This window comes from Oryctolagus cuniculus, chromosome 2 (assembly GCF_051225735.1).
Source record: "Oryctolagus cuniculus isolate XC-2025 breed Fujian yellow rabbit chromosome 2, ASM5122573v1, whole genome shotgun sequence".
Taxonomy (NCBI): domain Eukaryota; kingdom Metazoa; phylum Chordata; class Mammalia; order Lagomorpha; family Leporidae; genus Oryctolagus; species Oryctolagus cuniculus.
In genome coordinates this window covers 45,461,889-45,483,406 of record NC_142868.1, presented here as the reverse complement: position 1 = coordinate 45,483,406, position 21,518 = coordinate 45,461,889, and the positions used below count along the sequence as shown (strand labels likewise).

The window sequence follows — 21,518 nt, the reverse complement described above, 5'->3', positions numbered from 1 at the left end:
CCAGAAGCATAGGTAATAAAGGCAAAAATAGACAAATGGAATTATATCAAGCCAAGGCGCTTCTGCCCAGCAAAAGAAACATCAACAAATAGGCAACTGACAGAATGGGAGAAAATATTTGCAAACTATATAACTGATAAAGGATTAACATCCAGGATGTATAAGAAGCTCAAGAAACCCAACAATAAAACAGTCCAGTTAAGACAAAGGACATGAACAGGCATTTTTCAAAGGATGAAATACAGATACCAAGAGATACATAAAAAGATGCTCAGGATCACTAGCCATTAGGGAAATGCAAATAAAAACCATAATGAGGTTTTACCTCACCACCATTTGGAATGGATATCATCCAAAAATCAAAAAATAACAAATGCTGGCAAGGATGTGGGGAAAAAGGTATCCTAATACACTGTTGGTGGTAGGAATGTAAACTAGTATAACCACTATGGAAGACAATATGGAGATTCCTCACAGAATTGAAAACAGATCTATCATATGACCCAGTCATTCCACTCCTGGGAATTTACCTGAAGGAAATGAAATCAGCATATGAAAGAGTTATCTGTTCCCCTATGTTTATAGCTAAGATATGGAATCAATCCAGATGTCCATCAACTGATGACCGGATAAAGAAACTGTGATATATATATATATCACATGTGATGCGTGTGCCAGGAGCTTCTTCTGGTTCTCTCACATGGGTCGCAGGGGCCCAAGCTTTTCCCAGGCCTTTAGCAGGGAGCTGGATCGGAAGTGGAGCAGCTGAGACATGAACTGGTACTCGTATGGGATGCCAGCATTGCAGGTGGCAGCTTTACCTGCTACACCGCAATGCTGACCCAGGATGAGGACATCTTAATTCCTAGGCTAAGTACATGCCCCAGTACTCATTTTTTAATTTATTTTATATTTAGCAATTACACTGAATTAATATTAGTTCTATCATTGATCTATTGATGATGATGTTATCTACAAAGAAGTAACAATTTCAACCCTTGTATCTTGTGTTTCTTTTTTTTCCTCCCATAACTGAGCTCTCTAGTAACACCTTAAACAGACTGATGGTAGTGGACACCTTTGTCCTGAATTAGATTTCAAAAAGTCTTCCGGCGCCACGGCTCACTAGGCTAATCCTCCACCTTGCGGCGCCGGCACACTGGGTTCTAGTCCCGGTCGGGGCATTGGAGTCTGTCCCGGTTGCCCTTCTTCCAGGCCAGCTCTCCGCTGTGGCCAGGGAGTGCAGTGGAGGATGGCCCAAGTGCTTGGGCCCTGCACCCCATGGGAGACCAGGAGAAACACTTGGCTCCTGGCTTTGGATCAGCGCAGTGTGCTGCCTGCAGTGCGCCGGCTGCAGCGGCCATTGGAGGGTGAACCAACGGCAAAAGGAAGACCTTTCTCTCTGTCTCTCTATCTCACTGTCCACTCTGCCTGTCGAAAAAAAAAAAAAAAAGAGATTTCAAAAAGTATGGTTATATGCCTTATATATATGCCTTATATGCCTTCTTATTTTTTTATATGTTGCACCTTAGCAAATGCTTTTTCTGAATCTATGATTTTTCTGCTTTAGACTGTTAATGTAATGAATGCAGTGTTAGTTTTTCTCACATATAAACATCCTTGTATTCTTGGGATAAATCTTTTGTAATCACAATCCTTTTTAAAATGCCTTCCTGGAGTCAGTTGGTCAGTATTTTGTTTACATTTATACAATATAATTCCTGGTTTCAGACTGGCTCCGCCCTAACTGTTATAGCTACTTGTAGGAGTGAATCAGTAGATGGAAGATTTCTATTTGTGTCCCTCCCTCTCTCTGTAACTCTGACTTTCAAATAAGCACATAAATAAACAAAACAGATAACCTCAACCCATATTAGGATTCCTGAGGCTCAAGATGCCTGGCTCTACCAGGCCCTAAGAGGCAGGAGTAATGGCTCAAGCAATTGGATTCCCGCTAGTTACGGAGACCTGGATAGGGTTCCCAGCTCTTGCATCAGCCTGGCCCAGTCCTTGCTGTTCTTAGCATCTGGGGAGGGAACCACTGGATGGGAGCTCTCCATGTTTGTCTGCCTCTCAAATAGATAAAAAATAATAAAAAAAAATTAGTACTGAGACTTTGTGCTCAGTAAGGCTATTTTTCTTTTCTGTCTGGAATGCAGCTATATTTTTCTGCCTCAATTCTCCTCTAACTCTTCAACCACTTTAATACAAAATTACTTGTCCTTCCACTGTCTGTAGGTAAAAGTTTCTTCAGTTCAATCTTCAGTCTCAGCCTTTTATTTATATACACGTACTTTTAAAAATGTGATGCCTCTCCAATCTGTCTCCAGACCTGTCTTCATATCCAAGTTCTAAGCCTGTATTTTCATCTGTCTAATGTTCTTTTAAATTCATATCCCATCATACCCACCACTCCCTTCTGAAACTAACGATCCCTCTGCCAACCCCTGTCAACTGGATTAGTGTCATTATCACCATTCTCAATGTCATTCAGGCATAAAATCTTTATTTTTGTTTTGTGGTATTCAATAAATGTTTCTTGAATTAAATACCTGTCAGTATTTTCTTTAACTTGTTTCTCCATTCTTACTGCCTCAGGCTTAATCCACAGCCTTCTTCTGTCCTTTCCCCAAGTTTATTAGAGCACTATAACAGCCTGTGGTGTTCTACCTAGGTAGTAAAGGTTCCACTCAAGGAGACCAGGGGTTAAGTAAACCTTTTCCTTCAAAATTTAACTTTGAAGTGAACCTCTGCCATTATAGAGCCAACAGGACCATAAACAAGCCATGAACAAATGGGTGGGTATGGCTGTATTTCAACACAATGTTATTTCCAAACATAGGTGGCAGCTCAAGATTGGTCCTCAGGCCATAGTTTGCTGACCTCTGGAGTTGACTATCACATTTTTTTCAAACCAAAACTTTTCTTAATCTTGCTAATTCAATATAGAATCCAACTGTGTGGGTTAAGCGAAATATAATTTTTTTTCTTTTAGACACATAACACAGGTTGCCAGCTAGAAATTAAAATTAATTACTTAAGCATGTTGCTCATTACTTTCAAGACCTTATTTTCCCTTTAAATTTATGGACCTTGTAAGAATAATTTACTGGAAATTACATCAATAGTACTGTAAAGGCTTTGATCTAAGCAGGATAAATTGGAAGAGTTGGCAGCCAAGTCATCTTTCTATCTTTTATGGAAGAATGCATCAGGAATTATATAAGCTGCCAATAAAAAATTTTGATTCAATGAAGCAGATTATGATGACATTGATGGGCTTTTGATTTCAGTAAGCGGGAAGGGCCCAGAATTTTGCTAGCTACAGGAAAAAATAGCAACTTGTCCCTGACAGACCTTGAGATGAAACTTGGTTAAGAAGAAGGTATGAAAAAACAATGCAAAACAGCAGCTCAGAAGTATCCTATTGTCCTAGAACAAAGTGTTCCTTTCCCTACATTAAATTGGGTGTGTGAATTAGCTCCATTAAGCCATTCCACAATGTATACAAATATCAAAACATCATGTTGTAAACCATAAATACAAACAACTTTTGTTAATTAATAAATAGCTTCTTCCTTTCTAAAATGATAGCTCTCCTGAAAACATGATGAACATGCCTAAAACCTGCCAGACCTTCTAAGTGTGGCAAGTATGAACCCCCCAAATGGCAATTACAAGTAAGTCGAGAATTCTTTTATGGCCAGGGAAAGCGATGCTATGACAGGAATAAGGGTACATTGAGAAAATCTGGAAAAATGTTAACACTACAAAGAAGATCAAGTACGTTGAGCCCTACTGCAGATCTAAGAGAAAACTGACTCAGAAGATACAAACATTTTAAACTGGGAAAAGATAAGAGAAATGGTCAAATGATCTAGTTCTAAGGTACACCTTCAGTTTTATCATGAAGACAGTGAAATCTTGAGTTTATGTTAAAAAATATATACATAAATGAATAAATGAAATGGGATATGGATATCTACAAGTTACCTATATATTTACATACTCTTCCATCAGTTAACTTCTTAACCCCTTTACAACTTGGAAAGAACCAAGATTTATGAAAACACAGTCTTTACAAATACCTAAAAAGGAATACATATGACATGCATAACAATGTTGATGTGCATACCTTCTTGATACAGCTACAATGAATAACTTAAAACTTTCCAACAATTCCCCCTGTACACTTAAAATAAAACCAAAATTCCTCATCGTGGCCTACAAAGTCCTACATGATCTGGCCTCTGTTTTTCTCCTGGGCCTCACTGCTGAGTATATACAGTACGCTGCAATCACAATGGGCTTCTCTGCTCTTCAAACGTGTCCCTCGGATTCTTGCTATAGGGGCCTTTCATCTGCCATATCTTTGTAATACTTTGCCTTACAACTCAGGTCTTTAGGTCTCAGGTAAGACAGATCTTTCCAGAGGTTTTCCTAGGCCATCCAATCTAGAAAGGACCTTGATTTGTTGTTTCAGCACTCGTGTCACAATTTAAAATGACCCTGCTCATTTATGTTCAGTGAGCAATATGTCATTTCATGATGGGGATATGTCCTGAGAAATATGTCCTTGGGTGATTTCATCATCGTGTGGTCATCACAGTGTACACTTACACAAACCTAGATGTTACAGCTCAGTCTCAACCTGGCTTGCTGGTACAATCAAGAGACATGGTAAACATGAGATGCATGAGGCTGCTGCCAGAATAACACGGCATACTGTTTTACCATAACCTTTCTGTTTATAAGCAGGAGTACTCTAAAATAACAATAAAAAGTATAATGCAGTAAATAGGAAGGCACTTCAAAAAGTCTGTGGAAAATGGAATTATAGGGTAAATTAACTTTGGTGCAAAGAATCCTTGAAATCTATGCATAATTTTCACATAATGTATATTTTTTTAACTGTTTGAAGGTTTCTGGTATATAAAATAGCAACAGTTGCTTATTATCAAGTATTATGTATTATGCACAATTGTATGAGTTACATATTTATATGACTTGCTATACAGGTTTGTTTAGATCAGTATCATCACAAATGAGTGAGCAATGTGCTGTACTATGATATTACCCAGGCTATGACTTCACCAGGCGATAGGAATTTTTCAGCCACATATTAATCTTATGGAACTACCATTGTAGGAGTATATGTGCCATCATTGACTGAACCATTGTTATGGGGCAAAGTATTATATTTGTCTATTTTTTCTATACTATCCTCTTCCTATATCAACTGAACATAAGATCCATTAACAGGGACTTTGCCTGCTGGCAACCACTTAGTCTCTAAGGAATGCCTGACACTTGACCTTTGGTAAGTACTGAATGGGTAAGACTTGCTGTATAAACAAATAACTTGGGGTCTGCGCTGTGGCACAGCAGGTTAATGCCCTGGCCTGAAGTACCGGCATCTCATATGGGTGCCAGTTCGAGACCCGGCTGCTCCACTTCTGATCCAGCTCTCTGCTATGGCCTGGGAAAGCAGTGGAAGATGGCCCAAGTCCTTGGGCCCCTGCACTCACGTGGGAGACCTGGAAGAAGCTCCTGGCTCCTGGCTTCAGATTGGCGCAGCTCCGGCCACTGCAGCCAATTGGGGAGTGACCCAACGGATGGAAGACCTTTCTGTCTCTCTGCCTCTCCTCTCTCTGTGTAACTCTGACTTTCAAATAAATAAATAAATCTTAAAAAAAACAAAAAACAAAAAACAAATAACTCTACATGTCTCACATCATACTACAGTCCCTGGAGGGTTTAGGGAATCTGAGAATACTAGAGGTGCCCCTAACACCAAGATTATTTCAGAGGAACATACAATTCTAAATGCTGGGCTTTGATAGTCTAATTGTTTAAAAGTGTATTTATAGAGATTAAAATTACACAGATTTTAAAATGGCTGATGGTACTCTGGGCACATTCCGATTTTAGGTTAAATAACGAAAAAGTTAAGTTGTTAAAAAAATTTATAATTACCTGGGGGTGTGTGGTAAGCAAGGAGGATCCAGAGACGTAAGATACTTTCTCATAATGGGACTGGATAATCCAGTTGGAGCTTCCAAGTGCATAGCCAGAGCTTAGAGGAGTCACCTGGACTGCACCAAAAAGCTCCTAGAAAGAACCAAAGTAAGAATGCATGATGAACTTTCAGTAATGCAGTCATACCAGATAAATATGCAAGAAAAAACAACAGAAATATCCTACTCAGCTTAGAAGCCAAAATCATTTAAAAACAAATGAGAAAGTTAAAAGTAAAATACACAATAGACCACAGTAAAGACAGAAAGCAATCCTGTAGCCTTCCCTCAGCACCTGAGAGTTCGGATCCATCTCCAGGTCATCAGGTACTCAAGACCCACTCATTAAAAGGGAAAGATAATATATATATTAATTACCAAAAAGACCAAAGAATCAAATACTTTGATTATCCTTTCTCTTTTTCAATATTTATTTGAAAGGCAGCGTTAGAGAGAGAAAAAGAGAGACAGAGAGAGTGAGAGTCAGAGACAGAGATAGAGACAGATGTCTTTATCTACTGGCTCATTCCCCAAATGGCCACAATGACAGGGGCTGGGTCAGGCCAAAGCCAGAAGCTTCATCTGGCTCTCCCACATGGTGGCAGGAGCCCAAGCACTTGGGCCATCTTCCGTTACCTTTTCAGGCACATCAGCAGGGAGCTGGATGGGAAGTGGATCAGGTGGGACTCGAATGGGCGCCCCTAAGGGATACCGGCATCGCAGGCAGTGGCTTTACCTGCTACGCTGCAATGCCAGCATTATCCTTTTTCACTTTAGGTTAGGTTTTAGGCTTTTGGTTGTCCTCTACTGCGTGCCTCTGGAGACAAGTTAGAAGAAATGGGAACCCTAATCCTTTAGGTCAGTGCTCAAAAGTTGTATTTCCAAATTGTTGCTCTATTTCACTTGTTTATGTAAGGTTCTAAAGTGAGAATGAGATTCCTCTCTCCCATTTCATTACATTCTGGCCAATGGAATGCTAGCTAGTGATGGGGAACATGTGAGTTAGGAAAGAGTACCAACAAAAACCTGGAAGGATGGAGAACTACAGATGCTCTGTCTTCACCTGTACTAGTAAAAGATTTTCAGCAGCTGAACGGCTTTAAATAGAAAACAGAATGATTCTCGCAAAGAACAATAAATCACTTTAAATTGATATCAACACTTACAATTTTCTGAGAATATCCCACCAGCTGGATTTTACTAAGGGCAGAGTTCACCTCTTGCATTGTATAGCATCTTCTCCAGGTTGATACTTCTACTGCATCCTTGAGAGGAGAAGGCAACAGCCTATAAATGCATCACACTGTCAATTATTAGATGAACATTTCTTCATGTTATAGAGCATTCCTTCCTAGTCATTTTTTACTTCACCTAAATTGTCCAGTTCATTGGTATATGATTTTTCATAGGATTCTTTTTAAATCATTTTTAATTCTGTAAGATTGGTAGTATTACCCCTTTCATTTCTGATTCTAGTAACTTGAGTTCTCTTTCTTCTTTTTCTTGGTCAATCTAACTAAAGGTCAATTTCACTATTTTTTTTTTTTTCGACAGGCAGAGTTAGACAGTGAGAGAGAAAGAGAGAGAGAGAGACAAAGACAAAGGTCTTCCTTATGTTGGTTCACTCCCCAAATGGGTGCTATGGCCGGTGTACTGTGCCAATCCAAAGCCAGGAGCCAGGTGCTTCTCCTGGTCTCCCATGCGGATGCAGGGCCCAAGCACTTGGGCCATCCTCCACTGCCTTTCTGGGCCACAGCAGAGAGCTGGACTGGAAGAGGAGCAATTAGGACAGAATCCAGTGCCCCAACTGGGACTAGAACCCGGGGTGCTGGCACCGCAGGCAGAGGACTAGCCAAGTGAGCCGTGGCGCCGGCCCAATTTCATTATTTTTTTAAAACTACCTTTTTATTTTAATGAGTTTTCCCTATTGTCTTTCTATTCTTTATTTTGTTTATCCAGCATATAGCTGGATCTTTTTTTAAAAAAATCAGTTTGACAATCCCTGCTATTTGATTAGATTACCCAATGCGTTCACATTTGATGTACCAACACAGTAAATCATGCCAGTTTAATTTTTTGTTTTCTACATGTCTTGTGTTTGTTGGTAGTGCTCTATTCCTCCTCCTCCTCCCCCTCCTCCCCCTCCTCCCCCTCCCCCTCCCCCCCCCTCCTTCTTCTTCTTCTTTTTTTTTCAAGATTTATTTTTTGGGACTGGTACTGTGGAGTAGCAGTTCAAATCCCGATTGCTCCACTTCTGATCCAGCTCTCTGCTAATGCTCCTGGGAAAACAGCAGAAGATGGCCCAAATACTCAGGTCTCTGCCACCTGCATTGGAGACCCAGAAACTCCTGGCTCCTGGCTTCGGATTGGCCCTGCTCTGGCCATTGTGGCCATCTGGGGAGTGAACCAGCAGATGGAAGATCTCTCTGTGTTTCTCCCTCTCTCTCTGTAACTCTGCCTTTATTTGAAAGTCAGAATTACAAAGCGAGAGAGAGAGACAGAACTTCCAACTGCTGATTCACTCCCCAGATGGCTGTAATGGCCAGGGCTGGGTCAAGTCAAAGCCAGAATCCATAAGCCAGGAGCTTCATTTGGGTCTCCAATGTGGGTGGCAGGGGCCCAAGCACTTGGGCCATCTTCTGCTGCTCTTTCCAGGCTATTAGTAGGGAGCTGGATTAGAAGTGGAGCAGCTGGAACATGAATCGATATTCACATGGGATGCTGGAGACATAGGTGTGGCTTTACCCACAATGCCACAATGCCTGCCCCTTTATTCCTTTATTCCTTCTTCACTGCTTCCTTTTGTTTGAATATTTTATGATGTAACCTCTTAATTTCTTTGAATTATTTCTTTAGTAGATATTCTGGCGTTTACTTATTACTTATATATATTTTTAATTTAGAACATTTCAATATGGCATCTCACATTCTCTTCACTATTCACAAAAGATAAACTTTACTCATGTGTGGGGAGCAACTCAGACTAGACTGTTACTCGAATTAAGACTTATTCTATGCATCTGCTCTCCCACAATATGGCGCTGGGAGAGGAGTAAACAGCTTCTACGCAGCTGTCTCTCGCCAACTTGAGTGACGACCTGCAGGAGCTGATCCTGCTCCTGATTGGAGGAGAGCAGCGTACTCAGCATGTGGGCAGCAGAGTTGGGATTGGTGGAAGAGGACTATAAAGGAGGAGAGAGACAACATGCACCAGGAACATCTAAGAGGAACACCTGAGGAACATCTGAGCAGCCCCCGAGAGAGCCGGCCGGCGGTGTGCCGCTGCCCGCGGAAGTGGGGAAAGTGGCAGGGGGAACCGCCTTTCCACGGAAGTGGAAGGGTCGGTAGCCAACCCGGGAAGAACCAGCAGCAAACCTGGGGAGGGCCGAGCAGACAAAAGAACAGCGCAGGGTCCTGTGTCGTTCCTCCATGAAGAGGGGGAGCGACACTCATGGGCCTACAAAATTATCAAAAAGGACTAGGCTCAACATAGATGGGGAGCTTGGCATAAAAGAGGACAATAAAAGATGATTTGTGCTATTTAAGGCCAGTATCAGAAACACCCCTTTAAATAGACAAACAGAAATATGTCATTAGAAAAAACCATTTTATCATTTGCTCTAGAAGAATCAGGAAAAAACCTAGAAGAGTGACTTTCCTGAGATTCACCATACAATAGAGGTCAAAGTCCTTCTCATTAATTGAATGCATGCCCTAACTTTTCTCTCCCAAAATACAATGTACACCAGCAGGAATTTTCTCACACACACACAGACAAAACACCCTTAGGACAAAGAGAAGAGAAATGACAATAGGAATAGCACTTTAGAAAGCGGAAAGACGAATTATAATTGACTTAACAGGTCCAGTGAAGTATTTAATTTCTACTACAGAACTCATAAAAAGTTTGGCTACTAAAGAGAACATGTAAGTGAAGTTGAAGGTAGGTCTAAAAATGAAAAAGGGGTAAAGAAATACTTAGAACCTTATAGAATCTCCTCACTTATTCCAAATAGCTGAGAAATTGCCCCTTCGCCTCTCAGGCATGGTATTGCAGGTTACTTTCTGGAGAAAGCAAAAATAAGAAGCTGGACTAGGGGAAGCCATCAACATTTGGGCAGTCTTATTTTAAAACAAAAAATATACACAGAAAGAAGTAATTTTCTGTTAATATGCCACAGAGAACACCACCACAGGCTTAAGTTATTTAAGATAGGAGGCTGGAAGAAGCTTCCCTAAAGAATATGATCAGCGTCCCCCCCGCCCCCCCAATTAACTAAAAGATACAGGGGACTGCACAAAGAAAAGAACAACCAGATTACTTTATGGCAAAGTCTGTAATTCCACAAGATCTACTCATAGCATGTGCACCTTCTAATCAGTTTTTTTTTTTTTGTCACCTACCTCTTAAATATGAGTTTATTACCAAGGATTATCTTACATCTTAGGAAAGCTTCTAAAATAATAAAGGAAAATAGGGGGGAGGTGACTGGGGGAAGGAAGGAAGCGGGCAGGGAAATTAGAGGACAAATAAAAAAACAATCCCTTTTCATTTCTATCCTTAAGCACAGTGGCAGCTAAGGGGCTGGTGCTGTGGCGTAGAGGGTTAAGCTGCCACCTGCAGTGCCAGCATCCCATATAGGTGCCAGTTCGAGTCCTGGCTGCTCCACATTCCATCCAGCTCCCTGTTAATGCTCCTGGGAAAGCAGTGGAAGATGGCACAAGTGCTTGGGCTTTTGCACCTGCATGAAGCTACTGACTCCTGACTTCAGTCTGGCACAGGGCTGGCCATTGCAGCCATTTGAGGGGTGAACCAACAGTTGCAATACTTTTCTCTCTGCCTCTCCTTCTTCCCCTCTGTAACTCTGCCTTTCAAATAAATAAAAAGAAAAAAAAAAGCTAAGAAATGAGAACAGATTGCTACTAAACATAAGGGAGTATTAACAGAATAAAAAAAAACTTCTTGGGAATTAAAAATATGATACCATATAAATAACGAAAGCATGTCAAAAAATCAGAATTTCAAAATAAGTATATCTAAAAGTTATACAAACTTGAAAGAACCACATACATGAAAAATAAGAAAGCTTATAAATAAGGTAATAGAACTCAAAAAAGAATTAGAAATAATATATTATTTTGGAAATGAAAACTAAAGAATTAGAACCACAGAATGGATACAGAATAATAACATAAGAAAAATGGTAAAAAAAAAAATAACATAGCAAAAATAAAATAAAATAAACTCAAAGGGAAGTAGCAAATATTAAAGACATGTAAGGAAGATGCCACATACAGATCACAGGAGTCTCTAATGGAAATCAATCAAGAGAACTGGTAGCTTTGGGATCCCCAAGGGGAGAAGGCCTACACTTCCGGGAATGGAGAGTCCTTACCCGCACTTCTGGGAAGGAAAAGTCCTTGTCTTGGTCCCCGCGGGAGCCTCAAGGTCAACCAATGAGGATCAGACCTGCCTCAACCTTTAATCCCCACATCCAGTATCTTTAAAAGGAGCCCTCCCAACCTCTGACATTGACTTCCCTGGCCCCTGTCCTGCTGGACAGCTTATGCACTGGACACCTTACAAGAATAAGACAAATATTAAAAACCATAACTGCTAATGTAAAGAGATTTGGAACTATACCTTGAAAGAACACATGGTATATCTGAGAATACTGACCCAAAACAAATAACCACCAGACAGATTCTGGGAAAATATTTAGACTACAAATAAACCTTTGGTCTTTTAGGCAAAAACAGTAAGTGATTTACAAAAAAACTAGATTATATCAGAGTTTTCAACAGCAATTCTTTATGCTAGAAGAAAACAGAATAATACATTTAAGATAATTAAAGAAAATGTATGCCAAGGGTTATATGTTTGGTTAAACTGACTTTCGAGGCCAAAGAGCACAGATATACAATGGTTAACAGGCAGGAATTCAGGGAATATTATTCTCATGATTCTATCCTGAGAAATCTACTGAAGAATGAGTTTCAGACAATCAAAATGAAGATAGAAGCATCAATAAATGGGTTGACAACATTAACTTGTAGAATAGTAAATGAAGGCTAAAAAGGAAGACAGGACAGTATATTGGCTATACAGTCAGTGCATTGACATTAAAAGTATAAAAAACAATGGGGAAAAGTTTACATTATATAAAGTTCAGCCTCTGTGAAGGCTGAGAAACAACGACCCTTCCAGTAGCAGGGAGGATTGCAAGCATCCAGAATAGGATCTCAAAATTCCATTTGCGGGCCGGCGCCATGGCTCACTAGGCTAATCCTCCGCCTTGCAGCGCTGGCACACCGGGTTCTAGTCCCGGTTGGGGCGCTGGATTCTGTCCCGGTTGCCCCTCTTCCAGGCCAGCTCTCTGCTGTGGCCAGGGAGTGCAGTGGAGGATGGCCCAAGTGCTTGGGCCCTGCACCCCATGGGAGATCAGGAGAAGCACCTGGCTCCTGGCTCCTGCCATCGGATCAGCGCGATGCGCTAGCCGCAGTGCACCGGCCGCGGCGGCCATTGGAGGGTGAACCAACGGCCAAGGAAGACCTTTCTCTCTGTCTCTCTCTCTCACTGTCCACTCTGCCTGTCAAAAATAAATAAAAAAAAATTAAAAAAAAATTCCATTTGCCTCTGTAAAAACAAACGTTTCTTGAATAAGTGGGTGATTTCAGATTTGGAAAAGGGAATGTACAAAAGGAATCTTTTTTTTTTTTTTTTTTTTGACAGGCAGAGTTAAACAGTGAGAGAGACACACACACACACACACACACAAAGGTCTTCCTTACATTGGTTCACCCCCCAAATGGCTGCTGCAGCCAGTGTGCTACACCGATCCGAAGCCAGGAGCCAGGTGCTTTCTCCTGGTCTCCCACATGGGTGCAGGGCCCAAGCACTTGGGCCATCTTCCACTGCCTTCCCAGGCCACAGCAGAGAGCTGAACTGGAAGAAGAGCAACCGGGACAGAATCCGGCGCCCCAACTGAGACTAGAACCCAGGGTGCTGGAGGCAGAGGATCAGCCAAGTGAGCCGTGATGCCAGCCCAAAAGGAATCTCTTAAACATCCTGTGTCACCAGGTGGCAAGGAAACAGAGACTAAAAGGGTCAAAATAACAGGACTCACAGGACAGGTGAATAGCTTACACTTCCCAAGTCTCTAGGCCCCTGCACCGCTTTTTCTCTTTCTCTCTCTCTCTCTCCCCACCCCGCCCCCCTGCCTCTGCCTCTCAAATACTTAAAAAAAAAAAAAAAGCAACCGTTATCTTCTTGCTTACTTCTACCCAACTAACTCCTAGACCGAGCCCTTGTGCCTAGTCAGATGTTTATAATCTACCCTTTGTCCAATTCAGTAAAAAAGTGTTCAGCTGTTTTTTTTTTGGGGGGGAGATAGGAGGGGTCTTCATTCTCTTTTGTTTTTTAAAGATTTTTTTTTTTTTTTTTTTTTTTTTTTTTTGCTTGAAAAGCAGTTACACAGGGAGAGAGAGAGAGACTGATTGATCGACCTTCCATCTGCTGGTTCACTCCCCAAATGGCCCCAACAACCTGGCCTGGGCCAAGCTGAAGCTTTGAGCTGTCTTCCATTGCTTTCACAGGCCTAATAGCAGGGAGCTAGATCAGAAGTGGAACAGCAGGGATGGGATGTGGGCATTTCAGGTTGTGGCTTAACTTAGAAGCACCACAACACTGGCCCCATTCTCTTGTGGTAACTCTATGTGTAAGTAAAATTTTTCAAAATGTATACTTTCCTCCTGTTAACCTGTCTTTTTTTTTTTTTTTTTTTTTTTTTTTGACAGGCAGAGTGGACAGTGAGAGAGAGAGACAGAGAGAAAGGTCTTCCTTGGCCGTTGGTTCACCCTCCAATGGCCGCCGCGGCCGGTGCGCTGCGGCCAGCACACCGCGCTGGTCCGATGGCAGGAGCCAGGAGCTTTTCCTGGTCTCCCATGGGGTGCAGGGCCCAAGCACCTGGGCCATCCGCCACTGCACTCCCTGGCCACAGCAGAGAACTGGCCTGGAAGAGGGGCAACCGGGACAGAATCCGGCGCCCCGACCGGGACTAGAACCTGGTGTGCCGGCGCCGCTAGGCGGAGGATTAGCCTAGTGAGCCACGGCGCCGGCCCTGTTAACCTGTCTTACATCAGTTTAATTTTGGTTGCAGCCAGAGACTCTAAGAGTCATAGAGAAGAAATTTCAAATTTCATACAAACATACTGAGAAGATATACATATAATTTGGGGATATTAAGTTAGTAATAAGTACATGGAAAAGTAGGCAAATAAGAAAAACAAGGTAATTGTCATTTCCAGGGAAAACAAAAAGTTATGTGAGAATCAAAACATAATTGTGTCCATGTTATATTGCCATTGAACTGCATTTATACAGCCATTAATCATGTAAACACTGAACAAGGATTAAGCCAAAGTAGCACAGGGATCAAGTTGTTCAATTTGCTTCATGTTTTTCTAGCAACAAAACATCTATAATCCTTTTATTTTCTACATAAAAAGATACATGAAAACTCTATTTCACTTGTCCATCTTATGTATATTGAACTGTTTTAGGTTTTCCAACAATTATTCAATATATACTTCCTTAGCACTATCTACAGTTGTAGCATTAAAGTCTCATAAGAGATATAATGGGCACAACATAAAATCTGTAGTCACAAAGAATTTCAGTCTAAGAAAAATTTATCAGTACAAGGCAACAAAAGGGATGTCAAAAGTCATTATCCTGGAGATGGCCTTCCCTCTATGTTTGCCTTCCCTCATAGAAGGGCCAAGATGATTTAAGTGGTCTTCAAAAAGCTCACAGAAAATGTGTATTATGAAAAAAAAATAGACATGGATTGGATTTCACAAATTTTTGCACCAAAATAAATGTAATTCTATTTTCCATAAACTTTCTGAAGTATCTTTGTATGGTAAAAATGGGAATCTAATGATACACATGTATGCATACACACACAGAAACAATGGAATTGAGAGATGTGGTTGAGCTGGAAGTATTAATCATCTTCCTCCTGACTCTTAGCCACTTCTGTGCCAGATGTGGAGCCCTGGCATAAACTGAAGAAGCCCTTCTCCCTACCAGCCCTATGTAGGTCCCTAGATATGGGGTCACTCTGTCATCATTTCCTTCCATCTCTGAACATCCTGTGCAAGTTAGCTTTCCCTAAAACTCTCCTTGCACTTACTTGAGGTCATAATTATACACAGGCATTTATAGAGCCAGGGCCCTACCACTGAGTTTTTTCCTCTTAGAGGTTGACCAGAAAGCCATATTATTTAAGGATAACGTTACACCTTTTTCTTTACTCTACCCATCACTTGACAACCAGTACTGCAATTACCCATAGCATGTGGGCTCCACTCTGTCTTGATGGTCCTTTCCCATATTCTCTCCCCTTCCCATCTAGCATAATGTCTGTGAAAATCAGGAAGATTAAAATTTGGAATACTCTTTCTCAATATGAGGCATTTGGTCATAGTGTTTCCTCTCTCTACTGGAGATGAAACTTTTATAATTAGCCTACAAAGTAAGCTAGAATGGGAAAGTAGCAAGCATGAAGATGGAAAACATCTACTACATTGATCTCTAATAGTCCAGAACCTATTTCTTGGGAAATTAATGGAGTTTCAGGTGGGGAAACAAACAAACAAAAAACTGTGGAAAGGGAAGAATATTTCAGCTTGGTTCTTCTCCACATTCAGGGTAAATGTCACAGAAACCATAAACTCGTTTTAGAGAAACCAGACAGCATTTGTTTATATAGAAACATTCACCACAGATGATCATCCACAAGCAGTTCAGTAATGTACTGTTTTAAGAACAGCAGTCTTGTTAATATGCCTTCTGTTTACCTTACTAATATCCAAGGGGACAGTAACATGTATCTTTTTATCCCATTACATTATTCACACAGTAACATCTTTTTCATTTTTGTATTCAACACTAAGCAGAGTGCCTGATGTGACATTCCAAAGGTGTACCTTTTATGACTATGTTAATGATATCTACCAGATCTAACACTAATTGCCTTTGATCTATTTTGAAAATAGTCAAGTTTTAGTTTATAACTAAGTAATCTGAATAATTTTTTAGAAAATATGTTGATTTTATTTTTAATTGACACACAGTAACTGTACATATTTATAGGGTACAGTATGACATTTCAGTACATTTACAAAATGATGAGATCAGAGCAACCAGCATATCAGTCACTTCAGGTATCCTTTCTTTCTGTTGGAAGCACTCAAAATCCTATCTCCCAACTATTTTGAAATGTCCCACTAGTTGTCAATGACAGTTACCCAACTACAGAACTACAGAGCATAGAAAGCTATTCCTCCTCTGCAGTGGCACCCCAGTACCCATTTACCATCCTCTCTCCATCTCCTTTCCCCCATGCCCTGCCCAGGCCCTGGTAACCACAATTCTATTCTTTGATTCTGTGAAGTCAACTTTTGGCTTCCACATATGAGAACGTGGATATTTGTCCTAATACAATGTCCTCCTGTTCCATCCAACTCTCTGCAAGTGACGGAACTTCATCTGTTGTGGTAATATTCCATTGTGTATAGATGAGTATTTTTAACAGCTAAAAAGATTTAAATGAGAAACCAGGGGCTGGTATTGTGGTGCAGTGGGTTAAGCTGCTGGCTACAATGCTGGTGTCCCATATGACTCCTAGTTCGAGTCCTGACTATTCTACTTCCAATTCAGCTCCCTGCTAATATATTGCCTGGGAAAGCAGCAGCAGGTGGTTCAATTACTTGGTCCCATGCTACCCATGTAGGAGACCCAAATGGAGTTCCTGGCTCCTGCCTTTAGCTTGGCCCAGCCATTGCAGCTATTTAGGGGAGTAAACTAGCAATAGAAGATATCAATAGAACATATCACTTTCTCTGTTTCACTCTTTCTCTCTGTAATTCTGCCTTTCAAATAAATAAATCTTGAAAAGCAAATAAGAAAATGAGGCATTAGTCAAATGATTTGCTAGCTTTTTCAAAAGAACAAAGTTTCATTGCTTTTTGTTAATGGTAAAGCTTAACTTTCCATTCTTTTTTCTCCTTTCCGGGGTGCTCTGGCTGATTTTAACCAAGCATCACTTCTCAATCATTCCACATTGCCATGCTTTTGCTCATGCTGTTGGCTTGTCTTGAAAAGGTCTCTTTTTTTCCCTCCTTCAAACCCTATTTAGCCTGCCAAATCCAACACATGTCTTCACACTCAGTACCTAATCTTCACTCAAAAAGCTCCCTGAATACAGGGACTTAATTTTCCTGCAAATTTTTCATAATGCCAGGCACTTCGTAGTGACTAAACAAACAAGTATGAGGTCCTCTGAATCTATATTCATACCTAAAAACTCCTTTTACTGACACTGTTCTTTGCTCTTCCTAGTATGGGGTCACTCTGTCATTATTTCCTCCTATCTCTGAACATCCTGTACAAGTTAGCTTTCCCTAAAACTCTCCTTGCACTTACTTGAGGTCATAATTATACACAGGCATTATAGAGCCATTTAGTCATTAGAATTACTGGCTGATGTAGGATAAGGAGATCCAGAAGGAACTAGTTCTGTTTTTTTTTTTTTCTTCTGGCTTTCTAATTTATCAAAGTCAAGTTCTCAGGATCTAAATGTTTCCTAAGTACTTTCTAAAAGATTTCATTGGTTTGTTCTGTTCTTATCACACTTGAGTGCCTAATAAACTTCTTTCCCAGGGCTTTGACATCATGCCAGAGCTCTGTCACCTCTTCCTACATCCCATCAGTACAACCAATGGTATATTGTGTTCCTACATCCCATCAGTACAACCAATGGTATAATGTTGTGTTTTTGTTTAAGAGTTAAAACTTTGAAGTTGGCAGGGACAACATAAAAGCTGGGAAGTAAAATACTGATTAGGCTTTTCCTAAGTGTTGAATGAATGAACAAAATTAACATGAAAGCAGAATACAAAGAATATAAGGAACAAGCAAGATTTTTTCCCCCCTCTCATCAGAGCAGAGTAATTAACATGTCTTTGGGAGGGGTGGAGTGGATGTGTTACAGGGTAATGATCTCAAAAATCAGGTGCTTCTCACTATTCACTTAGATTATATAATATTAACTAAATGATAAACTCTGAGTTTTGTTTTAGAACAATTATCTCAAGAAAGGACACAGGCAATTGCTCAGTCTACCACTGCATCCTGGGAATAACTCTTTAGAGTATCTAAACTATCTTTTATTTAATTCTACAGTCATTGAAAAAACTCTTATCTATAATTTGATTTCTTAAGTGGACCTGCTCACTAGAACAGAGTGTCCTAGATAGACGAAACACGCGAGTGCTGGAGTCAGGCAGGTGTCTCAGTTTAAAGTAATTAAGTGGGATATTTGTTTGTCAGTCAACATCTTGGGAATTTGGTTAGCATGAATCAGTCTCTGAGAAGCTAATCAACTGAGTGAAATGAAATGAGGTATCTGGAATCACAAAGCTGAACAAGATGTGATGACTCCATTAAAGTACTGCCACTCTAAGAGAACCTGCTTAAGGAGCCTCTCCTCTGGGCATCTTCTAAAACTATAACATAAGTGGACTTAGAGATAATTTAATTCAGTTCTCTTATTTTACAGAAAAGGAGATTGAGTCTCAAAGAGCCTGAATGACAGTGCTAAGTAGAGGCAACAGTGGGATTAGAAAACAGTTTTCCTTCTGTCCACTTTGTCGCTCCCCCTCTTCATGAACGACACTAAACCCTGCCTAGGCTTCATATCCGAGTCACGGCACCATTATGTCGCTCCCCGTCTTCGTGGAGGAACGACACAGGACCCTGCGCTGTTCTTCCGTCTGCTCGGCCCTCCCTGGGTTTGCTGCTGGTTCTTCCCGGGTTGGCTACTGTCCCTTCCACCTCCGTGAAAGGGCGGTTCCCCCTGGCCACTTTCCCCACTTCCGCAGGGGAGCGGCACACCGCCGGCCGGCTCTCTCGGGGGCTGCACAGGTGTTCCCCTTAGATGTTCCCCTTAGATGTTCCTGGTGCATGCCGTCTCTCTCCTCCTTTATAGTCCTCTTCCACCAATCCTAACTCGGCTGCCCACACGCCGAGTATGCTGCTCTCCTCCAATCAGGAGCAAGTCCTACAGTTTATTGGCTGAACTGGAGGCAGCTGCGTAGAAGCTGTTTTCTCCTCTCCCAGCGCCATATTGTGGGAGAGCAGATGCATAGAATAAGTCTTAATTCCAGTAACTTAGTCTAGTCCGAGTTGCTCCCCACAGATCCCCCTTTCTTTTTATTTTTTGGCGTTGATACGCGCCTGTCTTCGGTGCCCCACGGCACACACTCTGCTCTACTTGCTAGAGTTGCCACAGGTTCTTACAAGTCCTATCAATCAGGCAAACCGAATCCGGGTCCTCTCTTCGCCATATTGTGGGAGAGCAGATGCATAGAATAAGTCTTAATTCCAGTAACTTAGTCTAGTCCGAGTTGCTCCCCACACACTTGACTACCTTGCTTTCATCAGGAAAGGCAGTATCTGAAGACAAATTAGGCCACAGAAGGTAGATGTGTTCTGGTTACCAAAAGGTGGTTGTGTAAGCCATATGTATCAGTTAACAGGATAGGGATGCTGGCATTTACTGACTACCTACTGTGTGCCTGGCACTGTCTTATGGAAGTTACTTATATTACTTGTTTAGTCCTCACGACAGCCCTATGAAGCTAACACATTCCTGTTTTATACATAAGGAGACAGAGCCTAGTCTACTTGATCTGCAAAATCCATACTTAAAAATTGTCTTCCAATTTTACAGTTTGACCTAATACCTCTACAAATAGCCAAAGAATGTCAGAGCAGAACTTCAACTTTGATATGCATTTTTTTAAAAAAAGTATTCTATAAAGAATGAACTCATATTTTAAGTTGTGTACTAACAATCTCTGTAACAACTCAGGAATATCAACACTTAATTCCTTAGTGCTCATGAGAGGATTATGACAGTATCTTGTAATGATTTATCTCCAATTGTAACTATAGATTTCTAATTTTATAAATAGTAGCCTTACATAAAAAATATTAGAGGGCATGCATTTGATGCAGTTGTTGACACAATTTGGGATACCTGCATCCCAAATCAGAATGCCTGGGTTCTAGTCCTGCCCCTGCTTTGGATACCAGCTTCATGCTAATGTGCATCCTGGAAGCAGTAGGTGCTGATTCAAGATTCTGGAACCCTGCCACCCATGTGGGAGACGTGGATGGAGCTGCAGGCTCCTGGATTCAGCCTGGACCAGCCTAGGCTCTTGCAGGCATTTGGAGAGTGAACTAGCAAATATAAGATCTCTATGTTGGGGAGGAGGGCCAGTTTCCAAGATGGCGGAATAGTAACAGAACAGTCTGATTTAGGCTAAGTGAAATTAGTAGAAACAAAATGGAGAAAGTGCACTCTCAGGGTAAAGCTGCAGGAGAAACTGCAATGGGAGGTCCTGCAGAAGCAGTGGAAATGGCTCGGACCTGTGTGGAACGTGCAGAGGCACAGCAACAAGCAATGACACAACAAAGGATCCAGCAGCTTGAACCCGGAAAAAGTGTCTGCTTTGGCAAGCAAGGTGAGGTCAGACTGCACTTGTCTGCGCCACTGTTGATACAGCTGGAGAGAGCCTAGTGGAGTGTACTCTTTGAGTCAGGCCCAGAAACTTGAAGGGAACAGGGTGACTGCTCAACCGGAGCAGAGGAAAAAAAAAGGCAGGGTGTCTTTCTCTCTCTATCTCCCCCATTACCCACCAACAGTGACCCGTGCCCAGCTATGGGAGGGCTGGCGCCATTTTTGTACATAAGCAGGTAGCAGCTGCTCCAGTTCTTGTGCACATACCCAGCAACTAGTGGGGACTCTCTACTCGGTTGGCAGGGGCAACCATAGCAGTTCAAGAGCAACTGGCAGGGACAGTCTTCACCTTGCCAGCTGCACCTACCAGGCAACAGATGGGGCGAGGGAGCCATCCCAACAGAAAGAAAGTGCTGCCTGCGGGGACTCTTGTATGTACCCAGTACAACTGTGAAGTGAGTGGGGCTACGGCCTGCAGATATTGTACACGTGTGTGATCCAACGATTTTACCCATGTTCCCCACTGACTTTGAGCCTGGCTTGGAGGATCAGGCTCGATCCGCTGAGGCAGAATACACATGGGCCGCAGCCCTGGGAACCCCTCAGTCTCTCTGTGGAGGGAGCAGGCTAGCAGGGTAGAGTGGTCCCTCTTGTACTCCTTGACCATGGAAGCCCTGGGTGTAAGACGAAAACACTAGGACTGTGTAAGTTGAGGCAGGGTATGGCTGGGCTTCTGGGCAATTACTGGGTGCTGCTGCACACTCTTGAAGCTCCTTGGTTGCATAGAACAGCTCATTGCAGTGGGACCGTGCTCAAAGTGAGTACTGTGCAGTTTATACTGTGGTATGGATGAGTGTTGAACACACTGGGGGCTAACAGCCAGGCATAGCTTAGCTTGCAGGAAAGGAGG

The 21,518-nt window shown here is 41.7% G+C and overlaps 1 protein-coding gene across 1 annotated transcript in view; it reads right to left on the bottom strand.

The window, feature by feature from the left end:
- INTS9 (integrator complex subunit 9) overlaps nt 1-21,518 on the bottom strand; it is a 148,103-nt gene that overhangs the window by 43,519 nt on the left and 83,066 nt on the right. Inside the window, exons 7-8 of the mRNA XM_008249049.5 lie at nt 7,184-7,304; nt 5,977-6,111 (exon numbers count right to left, since the gene is read on the bottom strand). Coding sequence (XP_008247271.1) covers nt 5,977-6,111; nt 7,184-7,304 — 256 coding nt within the window. The remainder of the gene's footprint in view (nt 1-5,976; nt 6,112-7,183; nt 7,305-21,518) is intronic.